The sequence below is a fragment of the Peromyscus eremicus genome, chromosome 1 (assembly GCF_949786415.1).
Source record: "Peromyscus eremicus chromosome 1, PerEre_H2_v1, whole genome shotgun sequence".
In the NCBI taxonomy this organism is placed as follows: Eukaryota; Metazoa; Chordata; class Mammalia; order Rodentia; family Cricetidae; genus Peromyscus; species Peromyscus eremicus.
The window spans coordinates 162,905,750-162,922,379 of NC_081416.1; the positions used below are offsets into that span (position 1 = coordinate 162,905,750).

Consider the following 16,630-nt stretch of genomic DNA (forward strand, 5'->3'; position numbering starts at 1 on the left):
ACTGAGTCTGTGGAATCACCCCGTCCAGCAACTCTTCCTGGACTCTTGAAAGGTGCCCACACTAGTGTGATGGCTCACACCTGTCATTCCATCTAGTCGGTCCTGGAAAACTGCCACTACCACTAGTTCCGGGCCAGCCTGGGCTACCTCATGAGTTCCAGGCCAGCCTGGGCTACCTCATGAGTTCCAGGCCAGCCTGGGCCACAGAGTATAAACGTGCCTGAAAATAAAAATAAGAAAGCATCACAGAATTGTCCCCCAATATATGCAATACAGAGACATGAAAGGTGCAGGTCAGCCCATTCCTGGGGACATGGGAATTATAGGGAGCCATGGGAGGGTCATAGGGATGAGAAAGGTTGGCATAGGAGGTCCTCTGTCAGGGACTCCAGCACTGAAAGTCTTCTACCCTTCCTTCATGACACAGGTGAATGGACAGAATGTAGTAAAGGTTGGCCACCGTCAGGTGGTCAACATGATCCGCCAGGGAGGCAACACGCTGATGGTCAAGGTGGTGATGGTGACCAGACACCCAGACATGGACGAGGCCGTCCACAAGAAAGGTACTTCTTCACCGCTGTGGTAGAGAGCTGGCCTGGCACACAGAGCCCTGGGCTCCAGCCCCAAAGCTGCAGGAAGAGGCATCATGATGCACACCTCAAATCCTAGCACTCGGGCGGTGGAGGCAGGAGGATCAGAAGTCCGGGGTCATCCTGGGCTACTTAGTGAGTTTGAGCTAGCCTAGGCTACATGAGACTTTGTATCAAAATAAAGGGGCTTCTCCAGCCACCAAATTAAGACTCTTAGGGCCACTCCTCAACCCCCCCACAAGGCCCTCCTTCCCCTTCAAGGCCTGCCTGTTCATAACTTTCTGGGGAGAAACTGAGGCAGAGAAGGCTCAGCGTGCTGGGGTGCTGTTCTCAGAGTTCTGGAAGCACAGTGAAAGGAATGGGTGTCAAGGGGTCTTCTCCCTGCAACACTGACACCTCCCACCCATCCCCACCTTTCCAGCATCCCAGCAGGCTAAGCGGCTCCCGCCCCCAGCCATCTCCCTGCGTTCCAAGTCTATGACCTCAGAGCTGGAGGAAATGGGTGAGCCTGCGGGGCTGCCGGGGCCGAGGGCCAGGGGCGGCCAGGGGCCAGGGGCTGGACCACCCTTGACTTTGTCAGTGTTGTTAGTCACGAGGGGTCCTTGTCCTCCTCCTGTCCCGCCCCCCCTCCATGTCCTTGGGCCAGGTTCTGTGGCCTGCCTGTGTGTCACTGGGGAGTTTTTCAGAGTCTCCCCTCTGCCCTCTTGTATCTCTGTTTCTCTGTCCCGGGTCTCTGGGGGTCTGTATGTGTCCCCCCCACCATGGGTCGCTCTCCTTTTGTCCCCTCCCCCTTCTACCGGCTCCCTCAACCGACAGAGGAAGGTTAGCAGCTCCTTGCAGGCAGAATCTCATGACCTGGGGCGGGTCTCGTTTCCCCCTGACCTGGGGCCAGTTGGGCAGATGACTGACTGTTCCACCACTCGGGTCCCTAGGGAGGTGGGCATTCCAAAGAGGGGTCCCTCACCTCCCCTTGATGTCCTAACTCTTGGCTCCTCTGCTGTCTACCCCTGGGCTAGTCTCCCCCTGGAAGAAGAAAATTGGTGAGTGGGCTCAGGTCTGGTGGGAGGGTCCCAGTCTCCCGACCCCACCGGCGGATTTACCCTTCCCCTGACCCCAGCCCCTCACTGCCCCACCTCGCGCTGGCCACACCCGCTGGTCCACACCTGCCGGCCATGCCCTCTGCAGGGCACCCTTGATCTTCATCCTTCTCCTTTGCCCACAGAATATGAACAACAGCCTGCGCCAGTGCCCAGCATGGAGAAAAAGCGGACTGTGTATCAGATGGCACTCAGTAAGATGTCACAGCATGGCTCCCCAAATCCCCACCCTACAGCCTCTGGGGATGCCGCATGCACTCCTTGCCTCTTACTTCCTGTGAGCTCAGCACTGGGGCCCTGGAACCCCGGTTACTTCACACCATCCTTGTACCACCCACTCTCCTGTGCTTTGTCATCACCGGGCCCTGCCTGCTGGGCTGGGAGGTGTCCCCAGAGACAGAAATAGGACCACGTGAGCTCTATATCATACCCCGGGGCAGCCAGGTCTCTGCGGCGGAAGGTAACTTTCGCTTTCACTGTCTCTTTGACTGTCTTTACTTCCCCAAAGACAAACTGGATGAGATCTTGGCGGCTGCTCAGCAGACCATCAGTGCAAGTGAGGGTCCTGGGCCTGGTGGCCTCGCCTCCCTGGGCAAGCACCGGCCCAAAGGATTCTTTGCCACTGAGGTAGGTAACCTGGTGTAGAAGGAAACTGAGGGGATCATGCGCTGATGTGAAGACTCCCAAATGTCTTCTATATCTGAGCTCTACGCTAGTCCAGAGAAGTACCACACTTTCTCCCAAATGTCTTCTACATCTAAGCTCTACACTAGTCTTGAGAAGTACCACACTGTCTTCCTCCTCTCCCATCTCATCTCCCCTCTTTCCTTCCCACCTTAGGGATCTCATGTAAGACAAAGGGATGCTATAGAGATGTGGGTTCAGGCCTATCATCCCAGATCCTGGGAAGCTGAGTCAGGAGGGTTGCTGTGAGTTTGAGATCAGCCTGAGCTACATAGGGAGACCTTTTCTCCAGACCCGGGGTGGGGGTGCGAGGGGGGGAGTCATAGTTATATATCCTTAGCATGATCCTGGATAGCTATTAAAATATTGATGCTGGGACTGGAGAGACAGCTCAGGGGTTAAGAGTATTTACTGTTCTTGCAGAAGACTGACAGTTGCCTACAACTCCAGCTCCAGAAGTTCTGATGCCCTCTTCTTGTCCTCCTAGGGCACAGCACGTGCACGGTCCCACACGCAGACCGTAGACATGTGGACACACACATGATTTTTTTTTTTTAAAAATAGAGTTGAAAGTAATTGAAGGAAGACACCTAATACCGACCTCTGGCCCCCACACACATACATGTGTGTGCACGCGCATGTGCACACGCACTGTGAACAATGGATTGTGCGCCCTCTCCACCTGCCTTTTCCCACAGGCAAAGGCTGATCTCTGTCAAGTTCAACACATTTCAGATATTGAATTCCATACAGATTACCTCACTCCTGCCTTAGAATCTTCTTGTGAGGTATGCAGCAGTGGTTAGCTCACTTACAGATGTGGAAATGAAACTCAGAAAAGACCCAAACCCTGCCTGGGCTCTTCTGGCTCTGCCCCCACGGGTTTGGCCCTTTGACACCAACACACGCACATGAGACCTGTGTGTGCCATTCTGCCCTCCAGCTGTCACTTCTGGAGGTAACCCACTGCCTGGCATCTCCCTTAGCCTGTGCCCTCTGCCTGCCAAGGCTCTGTCCTCAGGCCACACTCACAGCCTGGTGGCCCAGAGGCATTTGCTCTAAGGTGAGCCCAGGATCTGCTTGGCAGGTTGGTGTGGACTTTCTCAGCTGCGCTCACTGCATCTGGTCTTAGATCAAGTGCAGAGTGATGTGTGCAGAGACAACCTGTGATGTGGACACTAAATAACTGTTCTGTGGGGGGTTGAACATAGGGTCTCACGCATTTTACCACTGAGACATACCTCCAGCTCCTTCACTGGGGGATCCTAAAAAGGGGCTTTACCACTGGACTATGCCCCCCAGGCCCTCACTGAGGAGATTCTAGGCCAGCAGTTTTCAATGTGTGGGTTAGGACCCCTTTTACAGGGGTCACATATCAGATACCCTGCATATCAGATATTTACAGAACAGTTCATACCAGTAGCAAAATTACAGTTATGAAGAAGCAATGAAATAATTTTAAGGTTGGGAGTCACCACAGCATGAGGAACTGTATTCAAGGGAGGCAGTGTTAAGAATGTTGAGAAGCTCTATCACTCAGCTACACCCCTATCCCCTCCCTAAAGGATTCTAGGCAGTGACTCTACTGAGCCCCACCCCCAGCCCCTCACTGGTGGGTGTTATGTAAGTGCTGTAAGTGGCTACATCTCCAACCTTCAAAATAGTTTTTGTTTTGTTTTGTTTTGTTTTTCAAGACAGGGTTTCTCTGTGTAGCTTTGGAACCTGTCCTGGAACTCACTCTGTAGACCAGGCTGGCCTCGAACTCACAGAGATCTGGCTGGCTCTGCCTCCCAAGTGCTGGGATCAAAGGCGTGCGCCACCACCACCACCCAGCCCTTCAAAATAATTTTTAAGTGAATTTTGAAGTCAGAAGTAGTGACTCACACCTATAATCTAAGCATTCCAGGGGCTGAGGCAGGAGGATTGCCATGAGTTTTAAGGACCAGCCTAGGCTACAGAGTGTGACTGATTCAGAAAACCAAAGGGTAAAACAGATTTGTTGCTCCAGTGATATCAGCGTCTTTGGGCCAGCATGTTACCCAGGGAGGCTGGGCTGTGGTGCCCAAGTGCTGAAGCTGCGAAGTCTGCAGCAGCATAACATTGTTCGTAGAGATGCTGCAGCGAGGAGGGAGGGAGATCTCTGTGATCTCTTGGGAAGCAGGGGTGCAGCCGCCCATCTTGCTGAGACTAGCAGAGCACACTGCCTGTAGCTTGAGGGGAGAAAAGGGCTGAGTTTTCCACGGGATGGTGTGAAGACACGGGTGTCATTTATTCCCTCAAGACCACACACTCCAACTCCAGAGAGCCTGTGCTTTTATGCAGAGGCAGGGAGCAGGTTTTGCAGCCAGATTCCTGGAATTTCCAGTCTGGAGGCTACTTCTCTGGCTAGTAGAGTGTCCTGCAGCCCCCAGCCCTCCCTTCATGCCCATCCTTGGCTTCTTAAGATGTCTGAAATGTCTGCAGTTGTTAGGGTGGGTTATCTGCTGCACCATCCTGCCACACAAGTTCAGAGTAAGAAAAAAAAAAATGAGAGCTGGAGGTGCATCCCGTGGAAGAGCGCATGCCCAGCAGGTGAAAGGCCCTGTGTTCAATCTGCAGCACCAATAAAAGGGGGGAGGGGTAGAAAGGAAGAAGGGAGGCAGAAAGTGGAGGGGAAGAGAAGGAAAGGAATGAAGCATGGAGGAAAGAGAGGAGGGAGGCAGGAAGAGAGTGTGGGGTGAGAGAAATGAAGGGGAAAGGATGGAGACAGGAGGCAGGCAGAGAGAGGAATCAGAAGGGCACAGGTCTTACAGCCTGGCTGTGCATTCATATCCTGGACATATCCTCTCCCTCTGTGGCTTTGAACCATGCTACCTCATCCCCAGCATTTGTTTCCTGCTCTGTAAAATTGGTTGAAGCCCGGCTGCACTCAGGAGGGTCCAATGAGGTCAACTCCTGTCACGCAGGGCTCTCAACAGCAGCAGGCTTCCTCTGCACCTGGGGGCAATCACCCTCCGATCTCACTCCAGCACTCCCTGGAGCCTGAGCCCTCACGTCCACTTCTGAGCTGCACGGATCCCTAACTGCCATCAGACAGCCTCAGCCCGCACCCAGCCCATCTCTTACTTGTGTGTGTGCAAGTGTGTGTGCACACGTGCCTGTGGAAACCAGAGGACAGCCTTCGGTGTCCATCCTCAGGTGCCACTCGTACTGTTTTTTGAGGTATCTCAAAAACAGGGTCTCTTGCTGCACCTGGAGGTCACCAGTTAGGCTAGACTGGCTTGTCAGCAGGCTCCAGAGAGTCACCTGTCTTCTCCACCCAGCACGATGATTACGTACACATGCCCCCACACTAGGCTTTTCCCGTGGGGTCTGGGAATTGAACTCGGGTCCTTCCTTGTGCTTGCATGGTAGGCACTTTACCAACTGAGCCATCCCCCCGCCTTAGCGCTTAAATTTTGATACTTCTGTTTCTTTCTTGCTAATCATCTAGCAGATGCTTGAACAAATTTAAAGACAGGAGCTCACAACCTCTTATTGTAGTTATTCTATATATGGACAGACTTCTAGAAAGTTCTTCCTTACATGGACCCCAAATTTACCTTCTCTGAACTTCTACCTTTTCATCATGGTCTTCTCCAACCAGTTTCCTTGGAGAGGAAGGATCACCTCAATTTTATAGAAGACAAATGGGTGTTAGGGAATTGAACTCACTTGCTCAGGACTCTTGGAAAATGATATCTAATTAAAACGGAGGTCTGCTGAGACTGGCCCCACTGTTAGCTAACCCAAGCAGGTGGGGTGTTTTTTTCCAAATAATTATTTTTTTAAGTGTGTTTGTAGGGGGACGGTATATATTGGGCGTGTGTATGTGCTGTAGGCATGTGGTGTGTGGCATGTGTATGTATGGTCTATGTGTATAGTGTGGTGTATTTATGGTGAGTGTACATGGTATGTATATATGTGTATGATATATGTGGTATGTTTATGAGTATATGGTGTGTGTATGTGTGTATGGTGTGGGGTGTGTGGTATACAGTGTACAGTGTGCGGTGTGTGTATGATGTGAGGGGTGAGGGTGGTATACATGTGGTGGTGGTGGTGGGTAGGGTGTATGGTATGTGTTTGTGTGTGTGTGGTGTGCAAGCGTGACACATTCCAAGACCAGAGCAGGGCAGATATCTTCCTCCATCACTCTCTATCTTGTGCCTTTGAGACAGAGTCTCACTGAACCAGAAGCTCACAGTTTTGTCTAAATTGGCAATCTGTCAAGATCTAGGGATCCACCTTTTCCCCTCACCACACATGCACCTCGATGCTGGTATTCCAGGCATGGGCAGCCAGGCCCAGATTTTTAGGTAGGTACTGGAGATTCAAACTCAGGACCTCACACTTGCAGAACAAGTGCTCTTACACACTGAGACATCTCCCCAGCCCCTCACCCACTGTTTTGACCTGAGCTTTTCCAAAGGTGTTCTTTGCTCAGGCTGGGCTCCCTTCAGAACCTGCTCTTCTGGGGGGGGGGAGCCTCCCTGCTGCTCTTATTACCTCAGGGCTCCTCGTTCTGTTCCAGGCACCCTAATGCCACTTCTTTCACACTGATACTTGTGACTCTCACCCCTTCCTTTTTACCACCTCCCCCTCGGGTCACCCTGACCACTCCCCCATCACCTTGACCCCTCCCTCATCCCCATGCCCCTTCCCTGTCCACCTGTCCCCTCCCCCATCACCACAGCCCCTTCCCCATCATCCTGACTGTCCTCCTGATCCCTGATCCCTGTGAGGAGCCTTTTCTAGACTCTCGGATTCTTTGCTGGTCTAATGGGGTAACGGGCACCCAAGCTGTTTCTGGGTTGCCTGGGGACCCGTGGAAACAGCACCTCCACAGGGCATCTGTCTTTCCAGGTTTGGGCTATTTTTTTTCTTTTTTCTTGAGTATTTGTTATTTTCCGGAGACAGGGTCTCCTGTGCTATAGCCGACTCTGCCTGGAACTCACTTGTAGACCAGGTTAGTCTGGAACTCATGGTAATCCTCCTGCTTCAGCCTTTCCAGTTCTGGGATGACAAGTGTAAATCACCACACTGGACTCTGTGTTCAATTCTCTAATTTATTTGTGGCCTGCCTTTCATATAGATATAGCCAGGACATCTGTGGCTTCTAAAACAGCCCTTGTTAATGGAATGAATGAGACGCAGGTAGGCCCGTACAGGGATGGCGCACTCAAGACCCAGGAAAGCCTTGAATCTCTCAGGTCATCACTGCCCTCCAGAGCTCTCCAGGAGGGTGGAAATAGTGCACATGCCTTGTATGGATTCAAACACAGCCAGTGTGATGAATGGATGGAAAGTCAGGGACAGAAAAAAATTATGGATAGTTGGAATAATAGATAGAACGGTGGGTGGAAGATAGATGGATGGAATGATGAATAGATGAAATGATGGGTGGATGGTCAGACAGATGGATGCATGCCATGATGGATGGGTGGAATGATGGACACAAGATCAGACAGATGGGTAGGTAGAAATGATGAATGCACAAAACAACGGCTAGCTGGTCGGACAGACAGAAATTTTTCTTTAATGAGATAAATGGGGCTGGAAAGATGGTTCAGAGGCTTTGTTGTGTCATCGTGAGGGTGGGAGTTTGGATCCCAGGCTCACATAGCCCAGCATCCCCCAAATCTGCAACTCTAGCTCTGGTGCCCATCTGGCATCTGTGAGCACCTGCACACACACACACACACACACACACACACACACACACACACACACATCCTTAAGATACCGATGGATTGAAATTGAAGAGCAGCTCTTGGGCTGCAGGAGCTCATGTGGGTCTCTGAGGTGACAGCAGTGGCTGTGTGCCAGTTTGGCTTCCTACCTCGGTGTTTCTGTGGGTCTGACATGGGCCGCAGCTACTGGGATCAGAACTGAGGTCCTCATGCTTGTGTGTGTGTGGCAAAGTACGGCTGAGCAGTCTCCCCAGCCCTGATTTCTTTTGAAAGGTTCTGCCAAGTCTGGAAAAGAGACCAGAAAGGCATGAACAAGAGAAGAGGCAGCTGCTGCAGGCCAGAAGGGTGTCACTGGGTACAGGCCATGACTACAGGTGGCGCTTGGTTTGGTGGGACAGCTCACCTGCTTGCTTTTCTTTTCTTCCCCGGACTGCCACCCCAGAGAACGTTCTCACAGGAGCTGCTTTCTAGCTTCTCCACGCCGTGTTTCTGCCATGCAGGAACTCAGAGGAGAAAGCAACCCTCAGGGTGTGGAGAACTCTGACTGATCCTCCTCTGCTCTCCTCTCTCTCTCTCTCTCTCTCTCTAACTGCTGCACTGAAGTCAAGCTTTGATCCCCACCACCGCTCCCAGCCAAGTTACGACCGGCCTTCCTTCCTGCCCCCTGGACCTGGCCTTATGCTCCGGCAGAAGTCTATTGGTATGTCTCCAAGAATGGGATGTGGCCCGGGAGCACAAGAGAGGACTGTCAGGGTTTGGTGATGTGTTCCAGCACCACATTTGACCCTGGGTAGATGAGGTCGAGTCTGGATGAACCCCAGGTTTGCTTCTTCCCAGCTGTGTGACTTGGGGTGGGTCTAGAAAACCGGGATCTTGTGTTCAGAGGATGGAGCATTGGCAGCAGGCAGGTAGTAAGTGGAGGCAGATACTTGTTGAAGGAGAAGCCGGCTGCTTCCTGCGCGGCTCTGTGTAAAATGATAGATAGCGTTTTCTTCTCAAGCCTGCTTTAAACTCACTCCAAGTCACCATTATCATGTGCGCAGACCTTTGAACAATTAGTAAACGGCGCCCCCTCATGGCCGGATGATGAAATTCCATTTAATTGAGCCTTTTCCCTTGAGCCCTGCTGATGATTGCTGTCGTGCAGTGCGCAGCTTGTATCTAGGAAGAGCTGGGCCAGTTTCCAATGCCTCCCTCGGTCTTGTGTGTCTCAACAGGGGCTGCGGAAGATGACAGACCCTACCTAGCACCCCCAGCCATGAAATTCAGCCGTAGTCTGTCAGTCCCCGGTTCAGAGGACATACCCCCACCACCCACTACATCCCCACCAGAACCTCCCTACAGCACACCTCCGGCCCCCTCCTCTTCTGGCCGCCTCACTCCCTCCCCTCGGGGAGGCCCCTTCAACCCCGGTTCTGGGGGTCCCCTCTCTGCCTCCTCCCCTTCATCTTTCGACGGGCCATCTCCTCCTGACACCCGTGGTGGGGGCAGAGAGAAGAGCCTGTATCACGGTGGAGCCCTACCCCCTGCCCATCATCATCCCCCTCATCATCACCATCATCACGCCCCACCTCCACAGCCCCACCATCACCATGCACACCCTCCTCACCCACCGGAGATGGAGACAGGAGGTTCCCCCGACGATCCCCCACCTCGATTGGCCCTGGGACCCCAGCCTAGCCTTCGAGGCTGGCGGGGCGGAGGACCCAGCCCAACCTCAGGGGCCCCATCACCTTCCCACCACAGTAGCAGCGGAGGCAGCAGCGGCCCCACTCAGGCTACCGCCCTGCGCTACTTCCAGCTGCCCCCGAGGGCGGCCAGTGCAGCTATGTATGTGCCTGCTCGCTCGGGCCGAGGTCGCAAGGGCCCACTGGTCAAGCAGACCAAAGTGGAAGGCGAGCCCCAGAAGGGCAGCCTCCCTCCTGCGTCCTCCCCAACATCCCCGGCGTTGCCACGGCCTGAACCACCTCCGGCTGGGCCGTCGGAGAAAAATTCCATCCCCATCCCTACCATTATCATCAAAGCCCCATCCACCAGTAGCAGCGGCCGCAGCAGCCAGGGGAGCAGCACAGAGGCCGAGCCCCCCACCCAGCCCGACGGCGCGGGCGGTGGCGGATCCTCGCCTAGCCCTGCGCCTGCCACGTCCCCAGTGCCGCCGTCCCCGTCGCCCGTGCCCACCCCTGGGTCGCCCAGCGGCCCAGCCACCCTAGACTTCACCAGCCAGTTTGGAGCGGCCCTGGTGGGCGCGGCGCGGAGGGAGGGAGGCTGGCAGAACGAAGCCCGGCGGCGGTCCACGCTGTTCCTGTCCACCGATGCGGGAGATGAGGATGGAGGCGACAGCGGGCTGGGCCCGGGGGCGCCCCCAGGTCCCCGGCTGCGCCATTCCAAATCCATTGATGAAGGCATGTTCTCCGCCGAGCCGTACCTCCGACTAGAGTCGGGGGGCAGCAGCGGGGGGTACGGGGCCTATGCAGCCGGCAGCCGAGCCTACAGGGGCAGCGGGAGCAGCAGCGCCTTCACTAGCTTCCTACCCCCGAGGCCCCTGGTGCATCCGCTGACTGGCAAGGCCTTGGATCCCGCCTCTCCGCTGGGGCTGGCCTTGGCCGCCCGGGAGCGGGCCTTGAAGGAATCCTCGGACGGTGGGGGCGCCCCCCAGCCGCCTCCGAGACCTCCATCGCCACGCTACGACGCCCCGCCGCCCACCCTCCACCACCACTCACCCCACTCACCCCATTCGCCACATGCGCGTCACGAGCCAGTGTTGCGCCTCTGGGGAGACCCGGCGCGCCGGGAGCTGGGGTACCGGGCAGGCCTAGGAAGTCAGGAGAAGGCTCTTCCCGCCAGTCCACCTGCAGCTCGCCGCTCTCTACTGCACCGTCTACCCCCGACGGCTCCTGGGGTCGGGCCGCTCCTGCTGCAGCTGGGGCCGGAACCCCCAACGCCCCTTCCTGGGGTGAGCAAGGCCTGGCGCACTGCCGCCCCTGAGGAGCCTGAGCGGCTGCCTCTGCATGTGCGGTTCCTTGAGAATTGCCAGGCCCGGCCTCCCACAGCGGGAGCGAGAGGGTCCTCCACTGAAGATGGGCCTGGGGTTCCACCGCCCAGCCCTCGCAGGGTCTTGCCAGCCTCTCCGACCTCCCCGCGGGTCAGTGAGGAGAACGGCCTTCCGCTGCTGGTCCTGCCGCCGCCAGCCCCTTCGGTGGATGTGGACGACGGCGAGTTTCTTTTTGCGGAGCCGCTGCCTCCACCCCTGGAGTTTTCCAATAGCTTCGAAAAGCCAGAGTCGCCTCTCACGCCCGGGCCTCCCCACCCGCTGCCGGACCCTCCCTCCCCGGGTACCCCTCTACCTGCAGCCCCACCCCCGGCTGTGGCCGCAGCCCCTCCCACCCTGGATTCCACCGCATCTAGCCTGACCTCTTACGACAGCGAAGTGGCCACGCTGACCCAGGGGGCTCCTACGGCTCCTGGGGATACTCCTGCTCCAGGCCCGCCGGCTCCAGCAGCCCCAGCTCCCCCAGCCCCGCAGCCAGGCCCTGATCCTCCACCTGGCACGGATTCTGGAATTGAGGAGGTGGACAGTCGGAGCAGCAGCGATCACCCGCTGGAGACCATCAGCAGCGCGTCCACACTCAGCAGTTTGTCGGCCGAAGGAGGAGGCAACACAGGGGGCGGGGCTGGGGGCGGGGCCGGGGTGGCCAGTGGGACTGAGCTCCTGGACACCTACGTTGCCTACCTGGATGGCCAGGCCTTCGGGGGCAGTGGGACTCCTGGCCCACCATACCCCCCACAGCTCATGACTCCCTCCAAGCTCCGGGGCCGGGCGCTTGGGGCTGGTGGAAATTTGAGACCTGGTCCCAGTGGGGGACTCCGAGATCCTGTCACCCCCACCAGCCCTACTGTCTCTGTGACCGGAGCTGGAACAGATGGGCTACTGGCCTTGAGTGCTTGCTCCGGACCCTCAACGGCAGGTGTGGCAGGGGGTCCCGTGGCGGTTGAGCCAGAAGTCCCGCCTGTACCTTTGCCCACTGCCTCGTCCTTGCCTCGGAAGCTGCTACCGTGGGAGGAGGGTCCGGGACCCCCACCACCACCCCTGCCAGGGCCCCTGTCCCAGCCTCAGGCCTCTGCCTTGGCCACGGTCAAAGCCAGCATCATCAGCGAACTCAGCTCCAAGCTCCAGCAGTTTGGTGGGTCCTCTGCCGCGGGAGGAGCTCTGCCTTGGGCTCGGGGAGGCAGCGGGGGCAGCACAGACAGCCACCACGGAGGAGCCAGTTACATCCCAGAGAGGACCTCCTCCCTGCAGCGCCAGAGGTGAGCAGAGGCCTGTGGCTGGCGGGTGGCGGGTGGCTATGGCAGGTGCTGGAGCCCAAGGTCCCCCAAGAGCCTCGGAGTTACAGAAAACAAACTGGGCTGTTTTGCAGGGAACGGACCTCTAAGAAGCACACTTTCAGCTCCATGGTCACCATAACCCATGGCCCAAGATGAATGGCTACATGTTTTTATTTTGTTTTTGATGGTCCTGGGGATCAAACCTAGGGCTTCAGGCATGCTAAACAAGTGCTCACTACTGAGCCACAGCCACAGCCCCTCACTGGGGGAGTCTAGTCGGGGGCTCACACCCCAGCCTCTTACTGGGGGGCTGTAGGCAGGGTCCCAACCACTGAGCAACACCCCCAACCTTCGTATTATGTTTTGAGTCAGGACCTAATGAAGTTGCTTTGTCTGGCCTTGAACTCTGTTTAGAGTTCTAGAACCAAGTTTAGACTTGTAATCCTCCTGCCTCAACCTCCCCAGTAACTGGAATGACAGACCTACACCACCAAACCTAAGATACAAAATACTAACACCAACAAAAATGCATTAAGTGAAAGTGTCTGTGTGGCTCTTCACGGCACCAGGTGGCTGACACCTCCCCGTAGGAGGGGCACAGTGCCTACTGGAAAGGGACTGGGACAGAATTTAACTTCAGCCATTGCTATCAACATGATGGAGGAGGGCTGGGCATCTTTGAAGAACCTAGCACCCACTAGATGGGAAGATAGGGGCCCGTGCTGTCGTTCCCCAAATACTTCTTAGTTGTGGTCTCTTTGAGGCTGTGACCCACGCATGCAATGGCTAGTCACGGGGAATGCACTTTTACTCAGGTGCAGTGGGGGGAGTTTGAAACTCTGTAGTGCACTGTAATTCTGTTCCCCACTTAACATTCCAGTGTGGATTTAGCAGGCTTTGGAGATACGAACAGTTCACTCATTACTCTTCATGGGTGGATGGAGGATGCTGCATTAGTCATCATATGCTTGGATTAGATGTTTAGCACAGTAGTGTGCCCTCCTGGATAAGGTGAGGGGCCACAGTAGACAGTTCAAGACAGGTCCAGAGTCCATCTTGCTCCTAGTTTATTAAGGCTCCGATGCCACACCCCCAGTCCCTCACTGGGGGATTCTAGGCAGGTACTCTACCACTGAGCCATACCCCAGCCCCTCACTGGGGGATTCTAGGCAGGGGCTCTACCACTGAGCCACACCCCCAGCCCCTCACTGGGGGATTCTAGGCAGGGAAGGGCTCTACCACTGAGCAACACCCCCAGCCCCTCACTGGGGGATTCTAGGCAGGGAAGGGCTCTACCACTGAGCAACACCTCCAGCTAAACAGTAGGCACAATAATTACAGCTACCCTCCCCAAACGACCCAAGAATTAGTTGGTTACAGTTCTTCTCTCAGAAAAGGTCACCAGACTGTGTGGGAGAGGAGTGGTCTCCCAGTGGGAATAGGCAGTTCAGGGCCTGCGGTGTGGCCGTGCTGAAGGGAGCTCAAGGGATGAGGGGAACCTTTTTCTCCCCTTGTTTCTTCTCTCTTTCATCTCCCTCTCTTCACCTCTCTCTCTCTGTTCTCTGTCCCCATCCCCTTCCATCTCTCTCCCCCCTGAATACCCACCCTCTTTTTCGTTTGTTGGTTTTGTTTTGTTTCTGTCTCCCTGTCTTCCACTCTGCTACGACTGACCATAACCAAAAAAGGCAGTATAGAGTAGTGGTTAAGAGCTCAGACTTTGGTGACTTCTAACTGGGCTCTGCCACTCCCTGGCTGTGTGTCCTTAGGCAAGTTTCTTAAGCTCTCTGTGCTCTTGATGATAATAGTAACCTTCCACCAGGGCTGTTGTGGGGATGAAATTGAGATGTGATTCAGAAAGCCTTTAGAACAATGCCTGACACACACGAGCTGCAGCAAGTGGTGGCGGGTGTTATTGCTATCACTTAATGCTTCTTTTTCTTCCACCTCTCTTGGCTATCACCCTCTCCCTGTCCTATTTCTTGCCCTGTACTTCTCTCCTGACATTCATCTGACCCTTCCTCACCACCACCCCATCTTCTCCATTTCTGCCCCTACCCTTGTGTCTCTCCCTCTGAATCATGACTTCTGCCTCTTTTTCACCCTTGCCCTCAACACTTCCCCCCAAACCCTTCTCCCCCACCCTTGGCCCCCTACCCCCACCCCTTGTCACATTCCAGGCTCTCCGAAGACTCCCAGACCTCTCTCCTCTCCAAACCCAGCAGCAGCATCTTTCAGAACTGGCCTAAACCCCCTCTGCCTCCACTCCCCACCGGATCTGGGGTCTCCCCTTCAACAGCTGCAGCCCCAGGAGCTATATCCCCTTCAGCCTCATCCGCCTCAGCTTCCACCCGACACCTGCAGGGCGTGGAATTTGAGATGCGGCCTCCGTTGCTCCGCCGGGCGCCCAGCCCCTCGCTGTTGCCTGCCTCGGATCACAAGGTCAGCCCAGCGCCCAGGCCCTCTTCTTTGCCCATCCTGCCTTCAGGACCCCTCTACCCGGGCCTCTTCGACATCCGTAGCTCCCCGACCGGAGGGGCAGGAGGCTCGGCTGACCCCTTTGCTCCAGTCTTTGTGCCGCCACACCCCGGGATATCTGGGGGTCTCGGAGGAGCCTTGTCGGGGGCCTCTCGCTCCCTATCACCCACCCGCCTGCTCTCGCTACCCCCCGACAAGCCGTTCGGCGCCAAGCCTCTGGGGTTCTGGACCAAGTTTGACGTCGCCGACTGGCTGGAGTGGCTGGGCTTATCCGAGCACCGAGCCCAGTTCCTGGACCACGAGATTGATGGCTCCCACCTGCCCGCCTTGACCAAGGAGGACTATGTGGACCTGGGCGTGACCAGGGTGGGCCACCGTATGAACATTGACCGGGCTCTCAAATTTTTCCTGGAGAGGTGATGGCTGGCCTGGACGGACCAACCCGTCCATAGGACCCTTGAGCCCTCTGACCTCTTGACCTCTGACCCCTCTGACCATCATTCTCTCCCCACCCCCTCAGGGGGCCAGGGATTCTGCTAAAACTGTGCCCTGCCCCGTCTCCCCAGGCCTGACTGAAGTCCCCAAGTGGACCGGATACAGGCCAGACACTGGCACCTCACAAGAGGTGGGCAGCTGATACTAGACTGCGTGCGAGTGGAATAGAGGGTGGGGGGAGGTTAGAAAACGACACAGGGGTGCTGAGAAGGAGGGAAAGGTTGACCGGGAGGGGGAACAGACAGAGCCATAGAGGGTCAGCCCAGAGCCTGTCCGGATGGGGGGAGCTGCCCCCCAGACCGCAGGGGAAGGTGTGCCCTCCGATTCCATCACCTGCGCCCCTCTAATAACCCTTTCCACCTCTCCAGGCCCCTCAGCCTCCCCTTCTCCCTGGCACTCTCAGCTGCCCCGCCCCCTGCCTCTTGCACGCCGGCTTCCCTCCCTGGCTGCAGTTTTGCACAAGCTTGCCCCCCTGGCTGTCTTGCACACCGCTGGCCTGCAAGGCCCTCTCAGCTCCCTAACACGCTGTGTTCTTTCTTCTCTCAAGCGCCACGGCCTTTGCTAGCTTGCTCTCTGCGTTCTTTCTTCTTGGGACGGGGGGTGGGGGGTTACACCCTTTATTTCTCTGATCACCCTGGACCCATGCTGCAGACACACATGGGACTTCCCTTCCTCTCCTTCTCACAGACCCAGGCATACTCCCGTAGCCCCTGGTCACCCTTTTTTTTCTGCTCTGTCCTTGCACACTCTGAACACATTTACCTCCATTTCATACTTGGGGACACTTTCCTGTCCTGGCACCCCCAAGCCCTTTCTCTCCCTCTCATGATGGCACTCCTGTCCCCTGCCTTCTCCGTTTTCTCTGACACATTTTTCTCGCACATCCCTGGCACATTCACAGCCCAGCTCGCGCTCTCTCTCTCTCTCTCTCTCTCTCTCTCTCTCTCTCTCTCTCTCTCTCTCTCTCTCTCCCTCCCTCCCTCCCTCTCTGGTTATTTGAGACAGGGTTTCTCTGTGTAGCCCTGGCTGTCTCTGGAACTCTCTCTGTAGACCAGGCTGGCCTCAAACTCAGAGATCCACTTGCCTCTGCCTCCTGAGTGTTGGGATTAAAGGCGTGGGCCACTACCCCCTGGCTACTTCTGTTCACTTTTATCCTTTCTTTTCTGTGCCCTCTTGCACACTTCCTCTTGTGCACTTACCCTCCCCAGCCCCTTTGCTTCTCCCCAGGAACTTTTTTTTTTTTTTTTTAATGGTG

The 16,630-nt window shown here is 56.0% G+C and overlaps 1 protein-coding gene across 1 annotated transcript in view; it reads left to right on the forward strand.

Moving 5' to 3' along the window:
• Nucleotides 1-16,243, forward strand: part of Shank1 (SH3 and multiple ankyrin repeat domains 1) — a 46,670-nt gene extending 30,427 nt beyond the window's left edge. The window contains exons 16-22 of the mRNA XM_059278033.1: nt 428-563; nt 1,012-1,092; nt 1,813-1,881; nt 2,196-2,314; nt 8,686-8,782; nt 9,300-12,387; nt 14,583-16,243. Coding sequence (XP_059134016.1) covers nt 428-563; nt 1,012-1,092; nt 1,813-1,881; nt 2,196-2,314; nt 8,686-8,782; nt 9,300-12,387; nt 14,583-15,300 — 4,308 coding nt within the window. The 3' untranslated portion in view covers nt 15,301-16,243. The remainder of the gene's footprint in view (nt 1-427; nt 564-1,011; nt 1,093-1,812; nt 1,882-2,195; nt 2,315-8,685; nt 8,783-9,299; nt 12,388-14,582) is intronic.
• Nucleotides 16,244-16,630: the final 387 nt, after the last annotated feature.